Raw genomic sequence first — 18,779 nt, 5'->3', positions numbered from 1 at the left:
AATATATGGCTGTCTGTCTTTCTTTCTTTATGTCTCTCTCCCTGCTCCTGTTTCTTTCTTCCTTTCTTTCTGTCTTTCTCCCTCCTGCAATTTTTTTCTCTCTCTCCCTGGCACCCTTTGCCTGTCTGTCTTTATTTCTGTGTCTCTCTGGTCCCCTGTCTGTCTTTATTTCTGTCTGTCTCTCTCCCTAGCCTCCTTTGTCTGTCTGTATTTCTTTCTGTGTCTCCCCCCCCCCCACTTTCCTTTGCAGAAGCAGCAGTGCTATTTCCCTTCCCCTCCAGATCCCTGTGAAGTAGTAGCAGCATTTCCCCCCACCCACCCCCCATTCCCTTCTCTCCCCCCCCCCACTTTCCTTTGCAGAAGCAGCAGCGGTATTTCTCTTTCCCTCCAGGTCCTTGCTGAAGCAGTAGCAGCATTTTCCCCCACCCCCCATTCCCTTCTCTCCCCCCCACTTTATTTTGCAGAAGCAGCTGTGATATTTCCCTTCCCCTCCAGATCTCTGAGAAGTAGTAGCAGCATTTCCCCCCCCCCACCCCCCCATTCCCTTCTCTCCCCCCCCCCACTTTCCTTTGCAGAAGCAGCAGCGGTATTTCTCTTTCCCTCCAGGTCCTTGCTGAAGCAGTAGCAGCATTTTCCCCCACCCACCCCCCATTCCCTTCTCTCCCCTACCACCACTTTCCTTTGCAGAAGCAGCAGCGGTTTTCCCTTCCCCTCCAGGTCCCTGCTGAGTAGTTGAAACATTTTCCCCCACCCCCCATTCCCTTCTTACCTTGAGCTGCCCTGCTCCATTCGGCCCCTCCCCCTTCCCTTCCCGTGTGCTGGCCTGCTGCGGCTGAAGGTTTTTTTCGGCGACTCCTCCTGTTAAAACTCCCCCCCCCTCCCGCAACCGCTCCTGTTCAAAGCGGCCTGCTGAGGTTCGCGGCCGCTGTAACGAACCTCGCAGGCCGCTCTCCAACTCGGTAGCATGTTCCCTCTGACGCGATTGCGTCAGAGGGAACGTGCTACCATGTGGAGAGCGGCCTGCGAGGTTCGTTACAGCGGCCGCGAACCTCAGCAGGCCGCTTTGAACAGGAGCGGTTGCGGGAGGGGGGGGGAGTTTTAACAGGAGGAGTCGCCGAAAAAACCTTCAGCCGCAGCAGGCCAGCACACGGGAAGGGAAGGGGGAGGGGCCGAACGGAGCAGGGCAGCTCAAGGTAAGAAGGGAATGGGGGGTGGGGGAAAATGTTTCAACTACTCAGCAGGGACCTGGAGGGGAAGGGAAAACCGCTGCTGCTTCTGCTGTTGCAGGAGGATTTGGGGGGGGGGGGATTCTTGAGCGGCGGCAGGACCATGAGGCGGGATTGAGTTTTTCGGCTTCCCCTATCTGGGGAAACCGCCGTGCCGAACTGAGCTGCGGTGGGGCCGTAGTAAGCGCGGGGCATGCTGCAGTCTTGGCGGCCACGGACATACGGATCATGGAAGCACGCTGATAAGACTGCGCATGCGCCGCCTACGGTTTTATTATATAGATAAGCATAAAGGCCCTGGTTTTAGATCAGTGTTCGTCAACCTTTTTACACCCGTGGACCGGCAGAAATAAAAGAATTATTTTGTGGACCGGCAAACTACTAAGACCGAAATAAAAAAACACATTTTCGCCCGTCTCCGCAAGCTCAGTCCCCACAAACCATCTGATTCCATCTGCACAAGCCTCAGTTATGATTTTATAATGAACGTATTTTATTAAAGTATAAAAAGAAACAATATTCTGTACAATTGTCATTTTATAAATATAAATATTCAGAGCAAGGACCAACAAAACCCCTGTCTCCCCTCCCCTTCACATATATCCCCTCTCTTTTCAAGAAAATTGAACAAGCCAAATTATTACAGAATGCTACACAGAAATATCATGCTAACAGAATACTGCAGTCACACATGATAGGAATAGTGTTAGGCTTTGCAGTCCCCAGTTATGTCTCTAGCAGGATATATATTTCAAATCTGATATATTGTAATGACAAAATAGAAATAAAATGATTTTTTTCTACCTTTTGTGGTCTCTGCTTTCATCTTCTTTCCACTCTTCCTTCCAGCGTCTGCCCGTTCCATCCACTGTCTGGCCTCTCCTCCTTCCATATGTATCTGAATTCTTTCTATGCCCCTCTCTCCTTTCCATCCAGCCTGTGCCTCCTCTCTCCTTTTTACATCATTCATTCCAGCTTCACTGCTTTTTTCATTTTTATCTCTCCTACACCAGATCTAGCATATTTATCCCTCTCTCATTTCTCTGCTGACCCCCTTTCCAACATCAATCTGTCTCTACTTTCTCATTCCTGTCTCTCCCCTTTCCCTCCTCTAATCTCCCTGCCAGCTGTTTCCTTCCTCTTTTCCTTCTCAAAGTCTCATTCAGATCAAATATCCCTCACTCCCACATCCCCAACATTGTTTTTAAACATAAGAAAACATAAAGTACCTCTCCCCCAAACTTGGACGTGTATGTTCAAAAAGAAAAAAACTAATATTCATTCTTTACAATATTTTGTTAATGGCTCCCAAACATCCTGAAATTTCTTAAAATTCCCCTGTTGTAAGGCTATTACCCTTTCCATTTTAAAGATGTGACATAAAGAATTCCACCAAAAACTGTAATTCAGCCGGTCCCAGTTTTTCATAATATGCTGTATGGTAACCCCTGTCATAATGAGCAAAAGTTTATTATTATTAAAAGATATTTGGCTCTTAGCCCTCATTGATGTACCAAATAACACAGTATCACTTATCTCCCAAAAGTCTTTCCGCTTTATGCATAACATTTCAATGTGCTTCCATGGAACTGTGTATTGTTTTCCATGCGTCCTCCTAAGGTGGAAAGCCAGCGTTTCGCTGATAGCTGCTTCAGGGATGCGGACCCAATGTTTGCGAGTCGGCATTTCTCTCTATGCTCAGGTACGCTGCGGAAGTGATTCTGAGGGGAACTAGGCTTGCACGAGCAACAAGCAGGTAAAGTTGCTCACGCTAGTGAAGATCTACAAGAGGTATGGAGGGGGGAGGGATGACGCGAGCGTGGTACGGTATGGTGGGGCGGAGAGGTTCCAGCGCCCAGGGCAATCTCCACTCTATGAGTGCTATAAATAATATTGCTGGAAGTGCATGACCGTCACTGGCTTCAATTTAGTAAGTCTCTGAGTATTGATGTAACAAAATTCGGAGCACAAAGAATAATGTCCAGATTTTCTGTGCATCCCTTGGACTCTTTGGCCCTGATTCTCCAAAAGTGCGTCCCGATTTTAGGCAGCTGTAGGCGTCCTACAGCTGTCTAATCAGCCAATCGGGATGCACATTTTTTTTAAAAAATGCTCCCCAGGCAGGCCGCCTATATTGAAGGTGAGGCCCGCAAGACACCTAAGCCCTGATTCTGTATAGGACGCCCGGGAGAGGCGTCCTATTCAAAATTGGCCTAAACTAAACCCCGATTCTGTAACCGGCGTCCATGTTACAGACGCTGGTTAGAGAATCGGGTTAGATTAGACACGGCCCGCTACACTTATCGCGGCAAGGGATCTCTCTGCCGCTATAAGTATAGCTGGCCGCGGCCCCCTGACCTATCGCTGGCAGGAGGTGCCCAAAACCTCCTGCCAGAAGATGCCACCCCCCCCGACACTACCGACTGCCCCCGCCGACACTACCGACCCCCCCCTCCCGACATTACCGATCTCCCCCCCCCGACAATATCGATCGCTGGCAGGAGGGTGCCCAATCCCTCCTGGCCAATCAGACCTTAGACTTAGTGGTGATGGGCGGACCCGCTATGTCTAAGGCCTGATTGGTCCAGGCTTCTAGAGCCTGGGCCAATCAGGCCTTAGGCTTCGGCGGGATGGGCCGGGAAGGGGCGGGCCCGCCTCATTTCGACGAGGCGTGCCTGCCGGCTGGACGTGCAAGACCCATCTGGCCGTAAGAACAGGTTTGGTGGAGTGGAGGTTTGGGGGTTGTTAGCACCGGGGAGGGGAGGGGGTGGGTCTTCGGGCAGGAGGTATTGGGCACCCTCCTGCTAGCGATCGATATTGTCGGGGGGGGGGATGATCGGTAATGTTGGGGAGGGCGGTCGGTAGTGTCGGGGGGGGGGCGGTCAGTAGTGTCGGGGAGGTGCGTCTTCGGGCAGGAGGGATTGGGCACCCTCCTGCCAGCGATCGGACAGGCCGCGGCCTGCTATACTTATAGCGGCAGAGAGATCCCTTGCCGCGATAAGTATAGCGGCCGCGTCTACTTACAATGTAGACCAGCATTTTGCTGGCCTACCTTTTAAGCTTCTCCTCTACTAGGGAGACGCGTAGGGCCGCCTAGGTTCGCTAAGGCCCGCCTAAGGCCCTTAGAAGAGCTTAGGCATCTTGCGGATCTCCCTAGGCTCCCGGAGGTGCCTTCAGGCCTGCCTGGGGAGCATTTTTTTTTAAAAAACGTGCATCCCGATTGGCTGATTAGACAGCTATAGGACGCCTACAGCTGCCTAAAATCGGGACGGCACTTTGGAGAATCAGGGCCTTTGTGTAGTTCAGTTGTTGCAGCGGTTTTCTTTACCCCTCTGGAAACTAGTATAACTAGTATAACTAGTATAACTAGTTTTGGATATTTATGATATTTTGTCTACTCTACACCGAATCGATTTTTCTAGTAGTTGAAAATCATCCATAATTATCGTGTTACTCGGTTTGTTGGCCTCCCTAATTTCTGATAACATTTCAGCATCTGTCTGTTCATCCTGGTCAGGCAGACAGTAGTATGCTCCTACTGATCAATTAAGTTATGTGCCAATATTAGCGTCTAACATTAGGCGGACTTTATAGAATAAGGGCCAAAATGCACACCTTTATGGACTTTTCACATAGGCGACCCATTACGAACTTACCCCCTAGGCAGGAAATAGAGATATGCAGCCTTAAAGCTATGATCACCACTAGAGAATGACACGGGGACAAAATTTTCTCCATCCCTGCAGGAACTCAATTTCCCCGTCCCTGTCCCATTCCTGTAAGCTCAGCCTTAAATGCACAAACTTCGAACATTAATGATTTTAAAGTGTTTAAGGCTTATGCAGATGAGGATGGAGCTTGCAGGAATGGGGCAGGGACAGGAAAATAACTCGCCGGGACATGATGTGAAAACGAGTTCCCGCGTGGACGGAGAAAAATTTGTTCCTGTGTCATTCTCTAATCACCACTGGCTGAATTAGCCTCTGATATTCAGGGCCAGGCTACATATTCAGGTTTTTTTCATAGCCACTGGAGGCTCTCTAGGTCTGGTCTAGATTTACTGCTGGAAGGACCTCTATTAATGATTATGGATAGTTATCGAGGCACTAGTAATGAATAACAGTGGTGGCCCAGATAACTTCTAGGTCTGCTTTAACTCCCCCCTTGGACTGCTTGTAGCATTCACATCCATTAGCCCTCTCCAGTCCTACGTAGTTAACCACACTGAATATCAATCCCAACTTATGCGCCTTTTAAAAAATAGCCCTACTTTGATGGCACATTAACTCATGTGTGCAATTAAGGGGTTCTTTTACAAAGGCACACCAACTGATTGATGTACGTTAAATGCTAAGGCGCCCATAGAATATAATCGGCGCCTTAGCATTTAGCATACGCTAATCATTAGCACGCGCTAAACTGGTTAGGGCATGTTAGTAAAAGCACCCCTAAGAATCAGCACATGTGTGTACCTTTTTAAAAAACATACACAGATGTGCTTATTCCACCCCTGGGAATGCACTATGAGATGTTTTACTAAGACCATGGGACAGACAAGAGCTAGTTTAAATAAATATTTCTTGGATTTTTTTATGTCTAGATAACATAGATTTCATACACATTCTTTATTCAAAGCCAGGGATGAAATATGTACGGCAGCCACGCTGAAGTGCAGCAAGGTCCTGCGATGACTACTTCTGCTGCCTCTGCTCCGGAAGAGGTAAGTGTCATTGGGGGGAGAGGGGGGTGGACGGCAGCTGCAGTCATCGCGGGATCTTGCCGCAAATCCCTGCCTCTGCCGGCCCAGCCCCCTCCGACGTCACTTACCTCTTCCGGAGCAGAGGCAGCAGAAGTAGTCATCATGGGACCATGCTGGTTTGGATGGAAAGGAGCATAGCAGGGTGGTGGAAGGAGAAAAAGGGTGAGAAATGGGGTCAGGGTGGTATGCAGTGTGGTGAAGGGTGAGAAATGGGGTTAGGGTGGTATGGAAGCATGGTGAAGGGTGAGAAAGGGGGTCAGGGTGGTAAGGAAGTGTGGTGGAGGGAGAGAAAGGGGCAGATGCTGATGGAATTGCAGGGAAAGGGGAAAGAGACATAAGGGGGAAGGATACTGGATGGAACAGGTTCCAGCTTCTACAGGAAGGACCTGCCAATGAATCACAGGAGGATGACCAGTGGATGACTCCAGTTCCAGAGGCAACGGATCAGCTCCACCGAAGAAGCGCAGAGTGATAGTCATTGGGGACTCCCTGCTGCGGGGCACCGAATGACAAATATGCAGACTTGATCTACAATCAAGAGAGGTTTGTTGTCTTCCAGGAGCCAGGATCCAGGATGTGACCACCTGCTTAGAAAGACTGATCAAGCCCCAAGACCACGTCAGGTTTCAATGGGCGAAGCGTTAGCCTCCAGTGACCACAACATGGTGTGGTTTCACCTCAGGAAAGGTTTCACTAGATCAAATACATCCACAAAGATCCTTAGCTTTAAAGGTTCTAAATTCAAGAGCATGGGAAATTTCATCTACGAGATGCTGCAAAACCAGGACACAACAGAGAGTGTGGAGGTACTGTGGTCTACTCTAAAATCTACACTACAGGAAGCAACCAACCTCTATATAAAAACAGTGAGAAAACGGCGGAGAAATAATAAACCTCAGTGGTTCTCCGTGGAGATCTCGGAACTCGTGAAACAGAAGAAAAGAGCATTTGTAACCTACAAAAATCAGAAAGACTAGAAGCTAAAGAAGACTATCAGGCGAAATCTAGAACTGTCAAAACAGCAGTCAGAGATGCCAAACTTCGGATGGAAGAGAATCTAGCAAAGAATATCAAAAAAGGGGATAAATCCTTTTTTCAGGTATGTTAGTGACAGGAAAAGGCACACAGATGGGATAGTGCGCCTTAGAAAACCTGATGATAAATATGTAGAATCGGACTCCGATAAAGCCAAACTACTCAATGAATACTTCTGCTCAGTCTTTACCTGCGAGGTACCGGGATCTGGTCCACAGCCGCAGGCAAGGGAGAGCTCAAACGACCCATTCCAGAATTTTGAATTTACCGCTGGCAGCGTCTACCAAGAACTATCAAGGCTCAAAGTGAACAAAGCCATGGGACCGGATAAACTACATCACAGAATACTTAGGGAGTTGAGAGATGTCCTTGCGGAACCATTAACTACGCTCTTCAATCTTTCCCTGAGTACAGGAAGAGTCCCATTGGACTGGAAAACAGCTAATGTCATTCCGCTGCACAAAAAGGGATGCAAGACAGAGGCTGAAAATTACAGACCAGTAAGTCTCACATCAATAGTGTGTAAACTTATGGAAACATTGATTAAACACAAATTAGATACGATCCTAAACAATGAGAGACTAAGGGATCCCCACCAACATGGATTTACAAAGGGAAGGTCCTGCCAATCCAATCTGATCAGTTTCTTTGACTGGGTAACGAAAAAGCTAGATATGGGAGAGTCCTTGGATATCGTGTACTTGGACTTTAGTAAGGCTTTTGACAGTGTCCCACACCGTAGGTTATTGAACAAGATGAGTTCGGTGGGATTAGGGGAAACATTGATGGCATGGGTTAAAGACTAGCTCAGTGGCAGACTTCAGAGGGTGGTGGTATATGGTACTCTCTCCGAAAACATCAGAAGTGATCAGTGGAGTGCCGCAGGGCTTGGTCTTGGATCTCATCCTATTTAATATTTTTGTACAGGACCTGCCTCACGGACTTTGAGGCAAAATTTCATTATTTGCCGACGACGCTAAACTGTGCAACATAGTGGGCAAAAGCACAATGCCCGACAGTATGACGCAGGACCTACTCTTACTGGAACAATGGTCCACAACTTGGCAACTGAGTTTTAATGCCAAAAAATGTAAAGTTATGCACCTTGGCAGCAGAAATCCATGCAGTACTTACACTCTGAATGGTGAGACCTTAACAAGAACTGCTGCAGAACGCGACCTAGGAGTAATCATTAGTGAAGATATGAAGACTGCCAATCAAGTAGAGAAAGCTTCATCTAAGGCTAGGCAAATGCTGGGATGCATCCGAAGAAGTTTTGTCAGCTGGAAGCCCGAAGTTGTAATGCCGTTGTACAGGTCCATGGTGAAACCTCATCTGGAATATTGTGTTCAATTTTGGAGGCCACATTATCAAAAGGATGTGCTGAGAGTGGAGTCGGTTCAGCAAATGGCCACCAGAATGGTCTCAGGACTCAAGGATCTCCCATATGAGGAACGTCTAGGTAAGTTGCAGCTATACTCGCTTGAGGAACGCAGAGAGAGGGGAGATATGATAGAGACGTTCAAATATGTAACTGGCCGTATTGAGGTAGAAGAAGATATCTTTTTCCTTACAGGACTTACGGCAACAAGAGGGCATCCGTTGAAACTCAGGGGTGGGAGATTTTATAGCAACACTAGGAAGTATTTCTTTACTGATAGGGTGGTTGATCGTTGGAATGATCTTCCACTTCAGGTAATTAAGGCAAGCAACATGTTCGATTTTAAGAAAAAATGGGATAGGCATGTGGGTTCACTTCGTGGAAGTGCTTAGGGGGGAGGGTCCTTAGAGTGGGCAGACTTGTTGGGCCAGTGGCCCTATTCTGCCTTCATATTCTATGTTTCTATGTTCTATGAATTGGGTTGGAGGGAAAGAAAGGGGGCTGATGCTGATGGAATTGGTGTGCAGGGAAAGGGGGAAACATAAGGGGGAAGGATACTGGATGGAATTGGGTTGGATGGAAAGAAAGGGGGCTGATGCTGATGGAAGTGGGGGGTAAGGAGTGGAGAGAGTGAAATGCCAGACCATAGGGGTGTGGGAGAGGGAAGGAGAGGAGAGAGATGTCAGACCATTGGAGGAGGGAAGTGAAGAAGATGGATGCCAGACCAATGGGGGTGAAGGGAGAGATGGAAGGGGGAAGCATAAAGTTTCTGGAAGGGGAATAGAGGAGAGAAGATGCCATAAGAAAGGGCAGACAGAGAGGGTAGACAGAAGAAAAGAAGAGAGTGACAAGAAGATGAGGAAAGCAGAAACCAGAAAAGACAAGGTAGAAAAAAAATTCTATTTATTTAATTTTTTTTGCTTTAGGGGAGATGCATCCCTGTTTCTGTGGCGTTGCATTGTATGCAGAGTCCAGCTTCTTGGTGCTTCAGTTTAACCTTTGTCTATGTATTTTTATTCTATCTCCCCATTTACAAAACTAGAGCATTTTTTAGTATAGGCATCTCAGCAGTTACCACCATGGCTAAAAAACACACTACAGTTTTGTAAAAGGGGGGAGGGGTTAGTTTGTGATTATATATTAGGCGAAGATGTTTTTCTGTGTTCTGTATGTTCGAAAAGACATGGTTTTCTGTTAGGATTGACTGTGTAGGATTGATGTGTACTAGTCTGGCTTGTTTAGTTTTACAATGGGTGTATTGATGTTGTACTGCTCACTGCAATATGTAAGATGCTGCCTTTTCCTAGGTACACTCTTGTGTGACGTGTGTATTGTTACTAAAAATCATGTTTTCATACAGATGGGGGGTGGGGTGTCAAAAAATGATGGGCCCCGGATGTCACATATGCTAGGTACACCACTGGATTACACTAATGCACTATACAAAGGAATCACTAAGAAAGAAATAAAATGTCTTTCAAATTATTAAAAATACTGCCATTAAAATTATTTCAAAAGCACGAAAATAGGATCATGTCACACCTCTTTTGATCAAAGCTCACTGGCTGCCTATAGATCATTGAATTTCCTATAAAATAATGTTATTGACATACAAGACCATAACTTCCGGCCAACCTGATTTTATTAACAGGCTACTTATCCCCCATAGCCCCCATCGTGCATTATGCTCATCTAATCAAAACTTGCTATCCATCCCCTCTTTAAGATATATTAACACTATGCGTACTAGCATTTTTTCTGTTACGGCCCCTATCATCTGGAATTCAGCACCAAATTATATAGGAGAAATTACATCCCTTGATAAATTTAAAAGTTACTTGAAGGCCTTTCTTTTTAAAGATGCTCTCAGTGTATAATAGTCCTTCTAAGGACGGTACTGGAAACCTGTTCCATGCCATTTTTTAATCATTTTAGCCTATTTTACAAAATGCTAGACTATTTATTTTATTGTTCCCCTTCCTTTTGTTCTGGTCCTTCTCCTCCTCTTTCTCTTTTTACAAATTGTATTTCTGCCCTTTTCCATCCTGTATCGGTAAGTTAATGTTTGTCAGTGCGTTTGATTGTTTGTAGCATTATTTGTAATTTATTTTTAATGTACGCTCTTTCTATACATTGTTTTTATATTATGTAAAACCGCTTTGAATTTTGATAAGGTGGTAAATCAAATTTTTAAATAAACCTGAAACCTTAGAGTACCTGAATGTAAAGAGATAAAATATAGCTTGTTTCATGTGAAATTGTAACAAAGTATTAAAACAAAGAAGTCCTTTTATTAAGGTGCGCTAAACGCTATGATGCCCAAAGTATTATGATGCCTTAGTATTTAGCGTGTGCTAATCGTTTAGTGCACCTTAATAAAAGGACCCCAAAGTAATTGTACTTCATTACTCTCCAACTGTGTTCAAAACACATCAGCTGTGCTGTTTATTGTAGAACTTTTACTAAAATATGGTAAGAAGAATGTGTATTAAATCCAAATTTGTGGGATTAAAAACAAATTAATAATTAGAATCATCTTTTTTATTGCTCACTAATTTTAATTAACTAAAATGCTAATCTTTTCTAGCTTCATAAGAATATTTGCTAATCTTCTAATTTGTAATTTATTCCATAGAAAAACTGGCATTTGCAGGCACTAATGGTAAGAGTCTTAACATTTTTTATACTGTACAATCAGCTATGGATAGAGTTTGTTGTAAAATATTTTTGTAGAGCTGCTAGTTCATGAGAATTATTGACTCTGCTAGACTGGGAAAAGGATTAGCGTTTTCACTAATTAATGTTCCTAGTCACTTTAGAATTACCTTTTAGGGCCTGACCATTAGAATTTTCAGAATAACAAACACCAGATATATATTTTGACTTTTTAAAAATCTCAGTTACTGTATAATATGATTTTAAAAATTAAGATTTAAAAGGCAAATATATTATTATTTTTTTATTATTATTATTATATTTATTAATTTCAATCTTAATTACCAAGCATAACTTGTACAGAAAGCAAAATTGGTCATGTAAAATGTTCCAACATAGTAAACAATAGCAAGTAAACAAAATAATTTAGACTAACTAAGCTCAAGTCCTCAAATTGGATCCAATATGTTATAATCTAGCGAGAAATAAAAGAAATATCTTACTATAAAGACTGGCTAAGGCATTAAATTGCAGCCTATATACTATCAAAACAGGGCTCAAGATTGTTCTTTTTCCAAATGGGATAAAGACGAAAAGTTGTCAACTGGTTTGGTTCATAAAAGACATATTTAACTGCTTGATATAAAATAATACATTTGCAAGAGTGCCGCAAATAAACGTGCACCTAAAGATGTAACCCCAGATTAAAACAAGCTCCGATCCACATAGGGAGGAGCGAAGACAAATCGGCCGAAGCCTTGGGGCCAATCGGCAAAGAGTAGGGGGAGGGGGGGCAGGATAGATTAGGGGTGAGCGGATGGGAGGTCGCCCCTCTCGATCCGGCATTACACGAGGAGGACGCGGCTTCCCTTCCGCCCACCATCAATTTTCCCCTCACCTACAGAGCGATCCTGCTGAACTGACCTGAGGCACGCGGCCAGAGCCAGCAGCAGGTAGGTACACCAGGGCCCGCTGAGATACTCTGCTTCCAGCGTGGCCCGCAGCGTGAGAGCAGCGCTGCAGCTTGGAGTCGGGGGGGGGGGGGGAAGTGCCTTTTGTGCTCTCTGGCCAGCATCCTGGCAGCCGCGGTGGGTCGCACCGGCGGCGCTGGTTAGAGAGACTCCGGAGTCCTGGGCTGTCGGTGTCCTCACGAGCGCCCATCCACCGTCCCAACAGTCGCAGTGGGCCGCTCACAGAAGCACGCAGCATCAGCGGAGATAAATTTAACAATTCCTGATTTGGTAAAGATTTATGAGCTTGATATTTTTCAGGAAGATAATTTACAGAGGAAAATGGAGGCAACGTTTCTTCTGAAATATCCAAGATTTCTCGTAAATATTTTTTAAGCATTGCCTTAGGAGTTACAGATGTAAGCCTAGGAAAGTTAATTAATCTCAGATTGGTATAACGAGAGTTATTTTCAAGCATTTCCACTTTTTTTCAAAGTTTGACATTTTCTTTTATAAAGGTTCATGCAATTATTTGAAAGTTACTATATCTTGGTCATGTTTCTGAAGCAAGAAATTAGAGACAGTCATTCCAGCTTTTATATATTTTATATCTTTAAAATGTTCCAGGAATCTCTTTTCAATTTGTTGAAGATTGGGATTTATGGCCTTCACAAAACCAGCCATAAGATCCCATATAGAGTGCAGGGTAACTATTGCAGGTGTTTCAGGCATTATCACTGGTTTAATAGCAAAACCACTCTCACCAGTCTTCAAATGTTCCTGTTGTAACCCAGCTTGGCTCAGTCCGTCCACCGAAATTAAAACAGGCTCAGGTTTTCCAGCTGGAATCCCTTGTGTTGGAATTCCAGTCTCCAAACTCCCCACCGAAGTATCTCTCGCCTCGGGGAAGAGAAAACACCAAACTCCGGGGTTTCCTTGCCCCTAAGAGAGCTGGTGCTCTGAGCCTGTGGGGGAGGAACCTAACGTCGGGGCTCAGTGTTGTTTCAAGCTCAGGAGGAACTGCAGTGGCCTCGCCTACTCCCTGAGTCCACAGCAGGCTGTCTCCTGACTCCTCAGATGCCAGCTGCAACCATCATAGAATTTTGTCGATATTGCCAAAAATGGGCACCGCTGGGCATCGCTAGGCAGCACTGGGGCTCCGCCCTCTCCGTTTCGGCATCAGGTAGAGAATCTATTTTCTTAGAATGAATAGGACAGAGCTCTCATGGCACGTCCGGTCTCTCCGCCATTTTGGATCCCCTAGGATATATTATTTTGACTACAGAATACAAAGCATTGTAAACAGCATAGTGTTTTTTTCCCTATGTTGTGACTTTGGAAACTGAGGGTTTCTTTACTAAGCTGTGGTAAACAGTAAAGCATGGTTACTTCATGTTACAAATGTACTACTGATGGATGTGCTCAGGCATCCCACGGTAGTTTGGAATAATAGTACAGGAAGTGCATGATGTCATTGGCTTCAATTTAGTAAGTCTCTGAGTGTTGATGTAAAAAAAACTTAGAAGTATCTAACATTAAGGAGTACACTGAATAATGTCCAAATTTTCTTTGCATCCCTTGGACTCTTTGTATAGTTCAGTTGCCGCAGCAATTTTCTTTACCCCTCTGGAATAGAGTAGATTATCGGCACTTGGACGTCTTGTCTTTTAGATCGTCCAAGTGCTGATTTATACCGGTTTTTGGACGTTTTTCTGTTTCGATTATGAACCCCATAGTGTGTTTTTTCTGTGTTGTGACTTTGAAAATTGAGGGTTCCTTTATTAAACTGTGGTAAACGGTAAAGCATGGTTACTTCATATTATAAAGGTGCTACTGAAGGACGTGCTCTGGTGTCCCACGATGATACGGTCCTTTATCAGCGCCGCTACCATCTTTCCCGGTAACGAAGTCAGACTCACTGGTCAGTAGTTTCCAGGATCTTCCCTTGAACCTTTCTTAAATATCGGCATAATATTCGCCACTTTCCAGTCTACCGGAATCTTTCCTGATTTGATCGATAGATTGGCTATTAGTTGAAGCAGTTCAGCTATAACTCCTTTCAGTTTCTTGATTACACTCGGGTGGATGCCGTCCGGTCCCGGTGATTTATCATTTTTAAGCCTATCAAGTTGTCTGCATACTTCTTCTAGATTGCAGGCGAACCTGTCAGTTTCCCATCTTCATTTCCTGTGTACAGCCTGATGGGTTCTGGTATATTGGATAGATCCTCCTCGGTAAAGACAAACAGAAAAAATGTGTCCAGTTTGTCAGAGATGGCTTTGAGCTTCTTTTGTACTCCCTCTATTCCATGGTCCTCTAATAGGGAGAAATATTTAGGCCCTCTTTTATAAAGGCGCTCTAAGCGTTTTATTTAACGTGCGCTGAATCAATGCATGCAGTAACCGCTAACGCATCCCTAGATTAACATGCACGTGTTAGTGTTTAGTGCGTGTTTAGCATGCGATAATTTTTAGCGAACGCTAAAAAGCATAGAGCACCTTTGTAAAAGAGGGGGTTAGAGTACCTGAATGTAAAGAGATAAATATAGCTTGTTTCTTGTGAAATTGTAACAAAGTAGTGAAACAAAAGGGTCCTTTTATTGAGGTGTGCTAAAAGCTAAAATACCCATAGGATATAATGGATGCCGTAGCATTTAGCGTGCACTAATCATTTAGTGCACCTTAATAAAAGGACCTCAAAGTAATTGTACTTCATTACTACCCAACCGTGTTCAAAGCACATCACCTGTGGTATTTATTGCAGAGCTTTGACTAAAATATGGTAATAAGAATGTGTATTAGATCCAAATTTGTGGAATTAAAAAAAAAAAATTAATACTTAGCATCATCTTTTTTATTGCTCACTAATTTTAATTAACTAAAATGCTAGTCTTTTCTGGCTTCATAAGAATATTTGCTAATCTTCTAATTTGTAATTTATTCCATTCAAACAGGGAGATATGAAGGCACTAATGGTAAGAGTTTTCACATTTATTACACTGTACAATCAGCTTTCGATAGTTTGTTGTAAAATATTTTTCTAGAGATGCTAGTTCATGAAAAATTTCCTTATTGACTCTGCTATGTTGTTGAGGGTTCCTTTACTAAGCTGTGGTAAATGGTAAAGCATGGTTATTTAATATTACAAAGGTACTACTGATGGACGTGCTCAAGTGTCCCACGATGATGCGGTCCTTTATCAGCGCCTCTACCATCTTTCCCGGTACCGAAGTCAGACTCACTGGTCTGTAGTTTCCAGAATCTCCCCTCAAACCATTCTTAAAGATCGGCATAACATTCGCCACTTTCCAGTCTTCCGGAATCTCTCCTTATTTGATCAACAGATTGGCTATTAGTTGAAGCAGTTCAGCTATAACCCCTTTCAGTTCCTTGATTACCCTTGGCTGGATGCCGTCCGGTCCTGGGGATTTATCGTTTTTAAGCCTATCAAGCTGTCTGCATACTTCTTCTAGGCTGACATCGAACTTATCAGTTTCCCATCTTCATTTCCTGTGTACAGCCTGTTGGCTTCTGGTATATTGGATAAATCCTCCTCGGTAAATACAAACATAAAAAATCTGTTCAGTTTGTTGGCGATGGCTTTGTCCTTCTTTAGTACTCCCTTTATTCCATGGTCCTCTAATAGGGAGAAATATTTAGGCCCTCTTTTATAAAGGCGCGCTAAGCGTTTTAGCTCACATTTAGCATGCGCTGAATCAACATATGAAGTAACCGCTAATGCATCCCTAGGTTAACATGCACGTGTTAGTGTTTAGTGTGTGTTTAGCCTGCGATAATATTCAGCGCACGCTAAAAAGCATAGCGCACCTTTGTATAAGAGAGGGATAGAGTACCTGAATGTAAAGAGATAAAATATAGCTTGTTTCATGTGAAATTGTAACAAAGTATTAAATCTAATGGGTCCTTTTATTAAGGTGCGCAAAACGCTATGATGTCCCTACGATATAATGGATATCTTAGTATTTAGCGTGTGCTAATCGTTTAGTGCACCTTAATAAAAGGACCCCAAAGTAATTGTACGTTCATTACTCTCCAACTGTGTTCAAAACACATCAGCTGTGCTGTTTATTGTAGAACTTTTACTAAAATATGGTAAGAAGAATGTGTATTAAATCCAAATTTGTGGGATTAAAAACAAATTAATAATTAGAATCATCTTTTTTTAGTGCTCACTAATTTGAATTAACTAAATGCTAGCCTTTTCTGTCTTCATAGGAATATTTGCTAATCTTCTAATTTGTAATTTATTCCATAGAAACAGTGACATCTGCTGGCACTACTGGTACGTCTTCAAATTTTTTACACTGTACAATCAGCTTTCAATAGAGTTTGTTGTAAAATATTTTTGTAGAGCTGCTAGTTCATGAGAATTTTCCTTATTGACTCTGCTAGACTGGGAAAAGGATTAGCGTTTTCACTAATTAATGTTCCTAGTCACTTTAGAATTACCTTTCAGGGCCCGACCATTAGAATTTTCAGAATAACAAACACCAGATATATATTTTGACTTTTTAAAAATCTCAGTTACTGTATAATATGATTTTAAAAATTAAGATTTAAAAGGCAAATATATTATTATTTTTTTATTATTATTATTATATTTATTAATTTCAATCTTAATTACCAAGCATAACTTGTACAGAAAGCAAAATTGGTCATGTAAAATGTTCCAACATAGTAAACAATAGCAAGTAAACAAAATAATTTAGACTAACTAAGCTCAAGTCCTCAAATTGGATCCAATATGTTATAATCTAGCGAGAAATAAAAGAAATATCTTACTTTAGAGTGAAGACTGGCTAAGGCATTAAATTGCAGCCTATATACTATCAAAACAGGGCTCAAGATTGTTCTTTTTCCAAATGGGATAAAGACGAAAAGTTGTCAACTGGTTTGGTTCATAAAAGACATATTTAACTGCTTGATATAAAATAATACATTTGCAAGAGTGCCGCAAATAAACGTGCACCTAAAGATGTAACCCCAGATTAAAACAAGCTCCGATCCACATAGGGAGGAGCGAAGACAAATCGGCCGAAGCCTTGGGGCCAATCGGCAAAGAGTAGGGGGAGGGGGGGGCAGGATAGATTAGGGGTGAGCGGATGGGAGGTCGCCCCTCTCGATCCGGCATTACACGAGGAGGACGCGGCTTCCCTTCCGCCCACCATCAATTTTCCCCTCACCTACAGAGCGATCCTGCTGAACTGACCTGAGGCACGCGGCCAGAGCCAGCAGCAGGTAGGTACACCAGGGCCCGCTGAGATACTCTGCTTCCAGCGCGGCCCGCAGCGTAAGAGCAGCGCTGCAGCTTGGAGTCGGGGGGGGGGGGAAGTGCCTGTTGTGCTCTCTGGCCAGCATCCTGGCAGCCGCGGTGGGTCGCACCGGCCGCGGTGGGTCGCACCGGCGGCGCTGGTTAGAGAGACTCCGGAGTCCTGGGCTGTCGGTGTCCTCACGAGCGCCCATCCACCGTCCCAACAGTCGCAGTGGGCCGCTCACAGAAGCACGCAGCATCAGCGGAGATAAATTTAACAATTCCTGATTTGGTAAAGATTTATGAGCTTGATATTTTTCAGGAAGATAATTTACAGAGGAAAATGGAGGCAACGTTTCTTCTGAAATATCCAAGATTTCTCGTAAATATTTTTTAAGCATTGCCTTAGGAGTTACAGATGTAAGCCTAGGAAAGTTAATTAATCTCAGATTGGTATAACGAGAGTTATTTTCAAGCATTTCCACTTTTCTTCTAAGTTTGACATTTTCTTTTATCAAGGTTCATGCAATTATTTGAAAGTTACTATATCTTGGTCATGTTTCTGAAGCAAGAAATTAGAGGCAGTCATTCCAGCTTTTATATATTTTATATCTTTAAAATGTTCCAGGAATCTCTTTTCAGTTTGTTGAAGATTGGGATTTATGGCCTTCACAAAACCAGCCATAAGATCCCATATAGAGTGCAGGGTAACTATTGCAGGTGTTTCAGGCATTATCACTGGTTTAATAGCAAAACCACTCTCACCAGTCTTCAAATGTTCCTGTTGTAACCCAGCTTGGCTCAGTCCGTCCACCGAAATTAAAACAGGCTCAGGTTTTCCAGCTGGAATCCCTTGTGTTGGAATTCCAGTCTCCAAACTCCCCACCGAAGTATCTCTCGCCTCGGGGAAGAGAAAACACCAAACTCCGGGGTTTCCTTGCCCCTAAGAGAGCTGGTGCTCTGAGCCTGTGGGGGAGGAACCTAACGTCGGGGCTCAGTGTTGTTTCAAGCTCAGGAGGAACTGCAGTGGCCTCGCCTACTCCCTGAGTCCACAGCAGGCTGTCTCCTGACTCCTTAGATGCCAGCTGCAACCATCATAGAATTTTGTCGATATTGCCAAAAACGGGCACCGCTGGGCATCGCTAGGCAGCACTGGGGCTCCGCCCTCTCCGTTTCGGCATCAGGTAGAGAATCTATTTTCTTAGAATGAATAGGACAGAGCTCTCATGGCACGTCCGGTCTCTCCGCCATTTTGGATTCCCCTAGGATATATTATTTTGACTACAGAATACAAAGCATTGTAAACAGCATAGTGTTTTTTTCCCTATGTTGTGACTTTGGAAACTGAGGGTTTCTTTACTAAGCTGTGGTAAACAGTAAAGCATGGTTACTTCATGTTACAAATGTACTACTGATGGACGTGCTCAGGCATCCCACGGTAGTTTGGAATAATAGTACAGGAAGTGCATGATGTCATTGGCTTCAATTTAGTAAGTCTCTGA

At 43.9% G+C, this 18,779-nt stretch overlaps 1 protein-coding gene across 1 annotated transcript in view; it reads left to right on the top strand.

Moving 5' to 3' along the window:
- Positions 1-18,779, top strand: part of LOC117366894 (mucin-19-like) — a 441,720-nt gene that overhangs the window by 184,545 nt on the left and 238,396 nt on the right. Inside the window, exons 37-39 of the mRNA XM_033958871.1 lie at positions 11,037-11,063; positions 14,960-14,980; positions 16,282-16,308. Of these exons, the coding sequence (XP_033814762.1) occupies positions 11,037-11,063; positions 14,960-14,980; positions 16,282-16,308 (75 nt within the window). The remainder of the gene's footprint in view (positions 1-11,036; positions 11,064-14,959; positions 14,981-16,281; positions 16,309-18,779) is intronic.

Source organism: Geotrypetes seraphini, chromosome 9, assembly GCF_902459505.1.
Source record: "Geotrypetes seraphini chromosome 9, aGeoSer1.1, whole genome shotgun sequence".
Lineage (NCBI taxonomy): Eukaryota > Metazoa > Chordata > Amphibia > Gymnophiona > Dermophiidae > Geotrypetes > Geotrypetes seraphini.
Note: the sequence above shows the minus strand (reverse complement) of the source record. Positions and strands in the feature narration are given on the sequence as shown.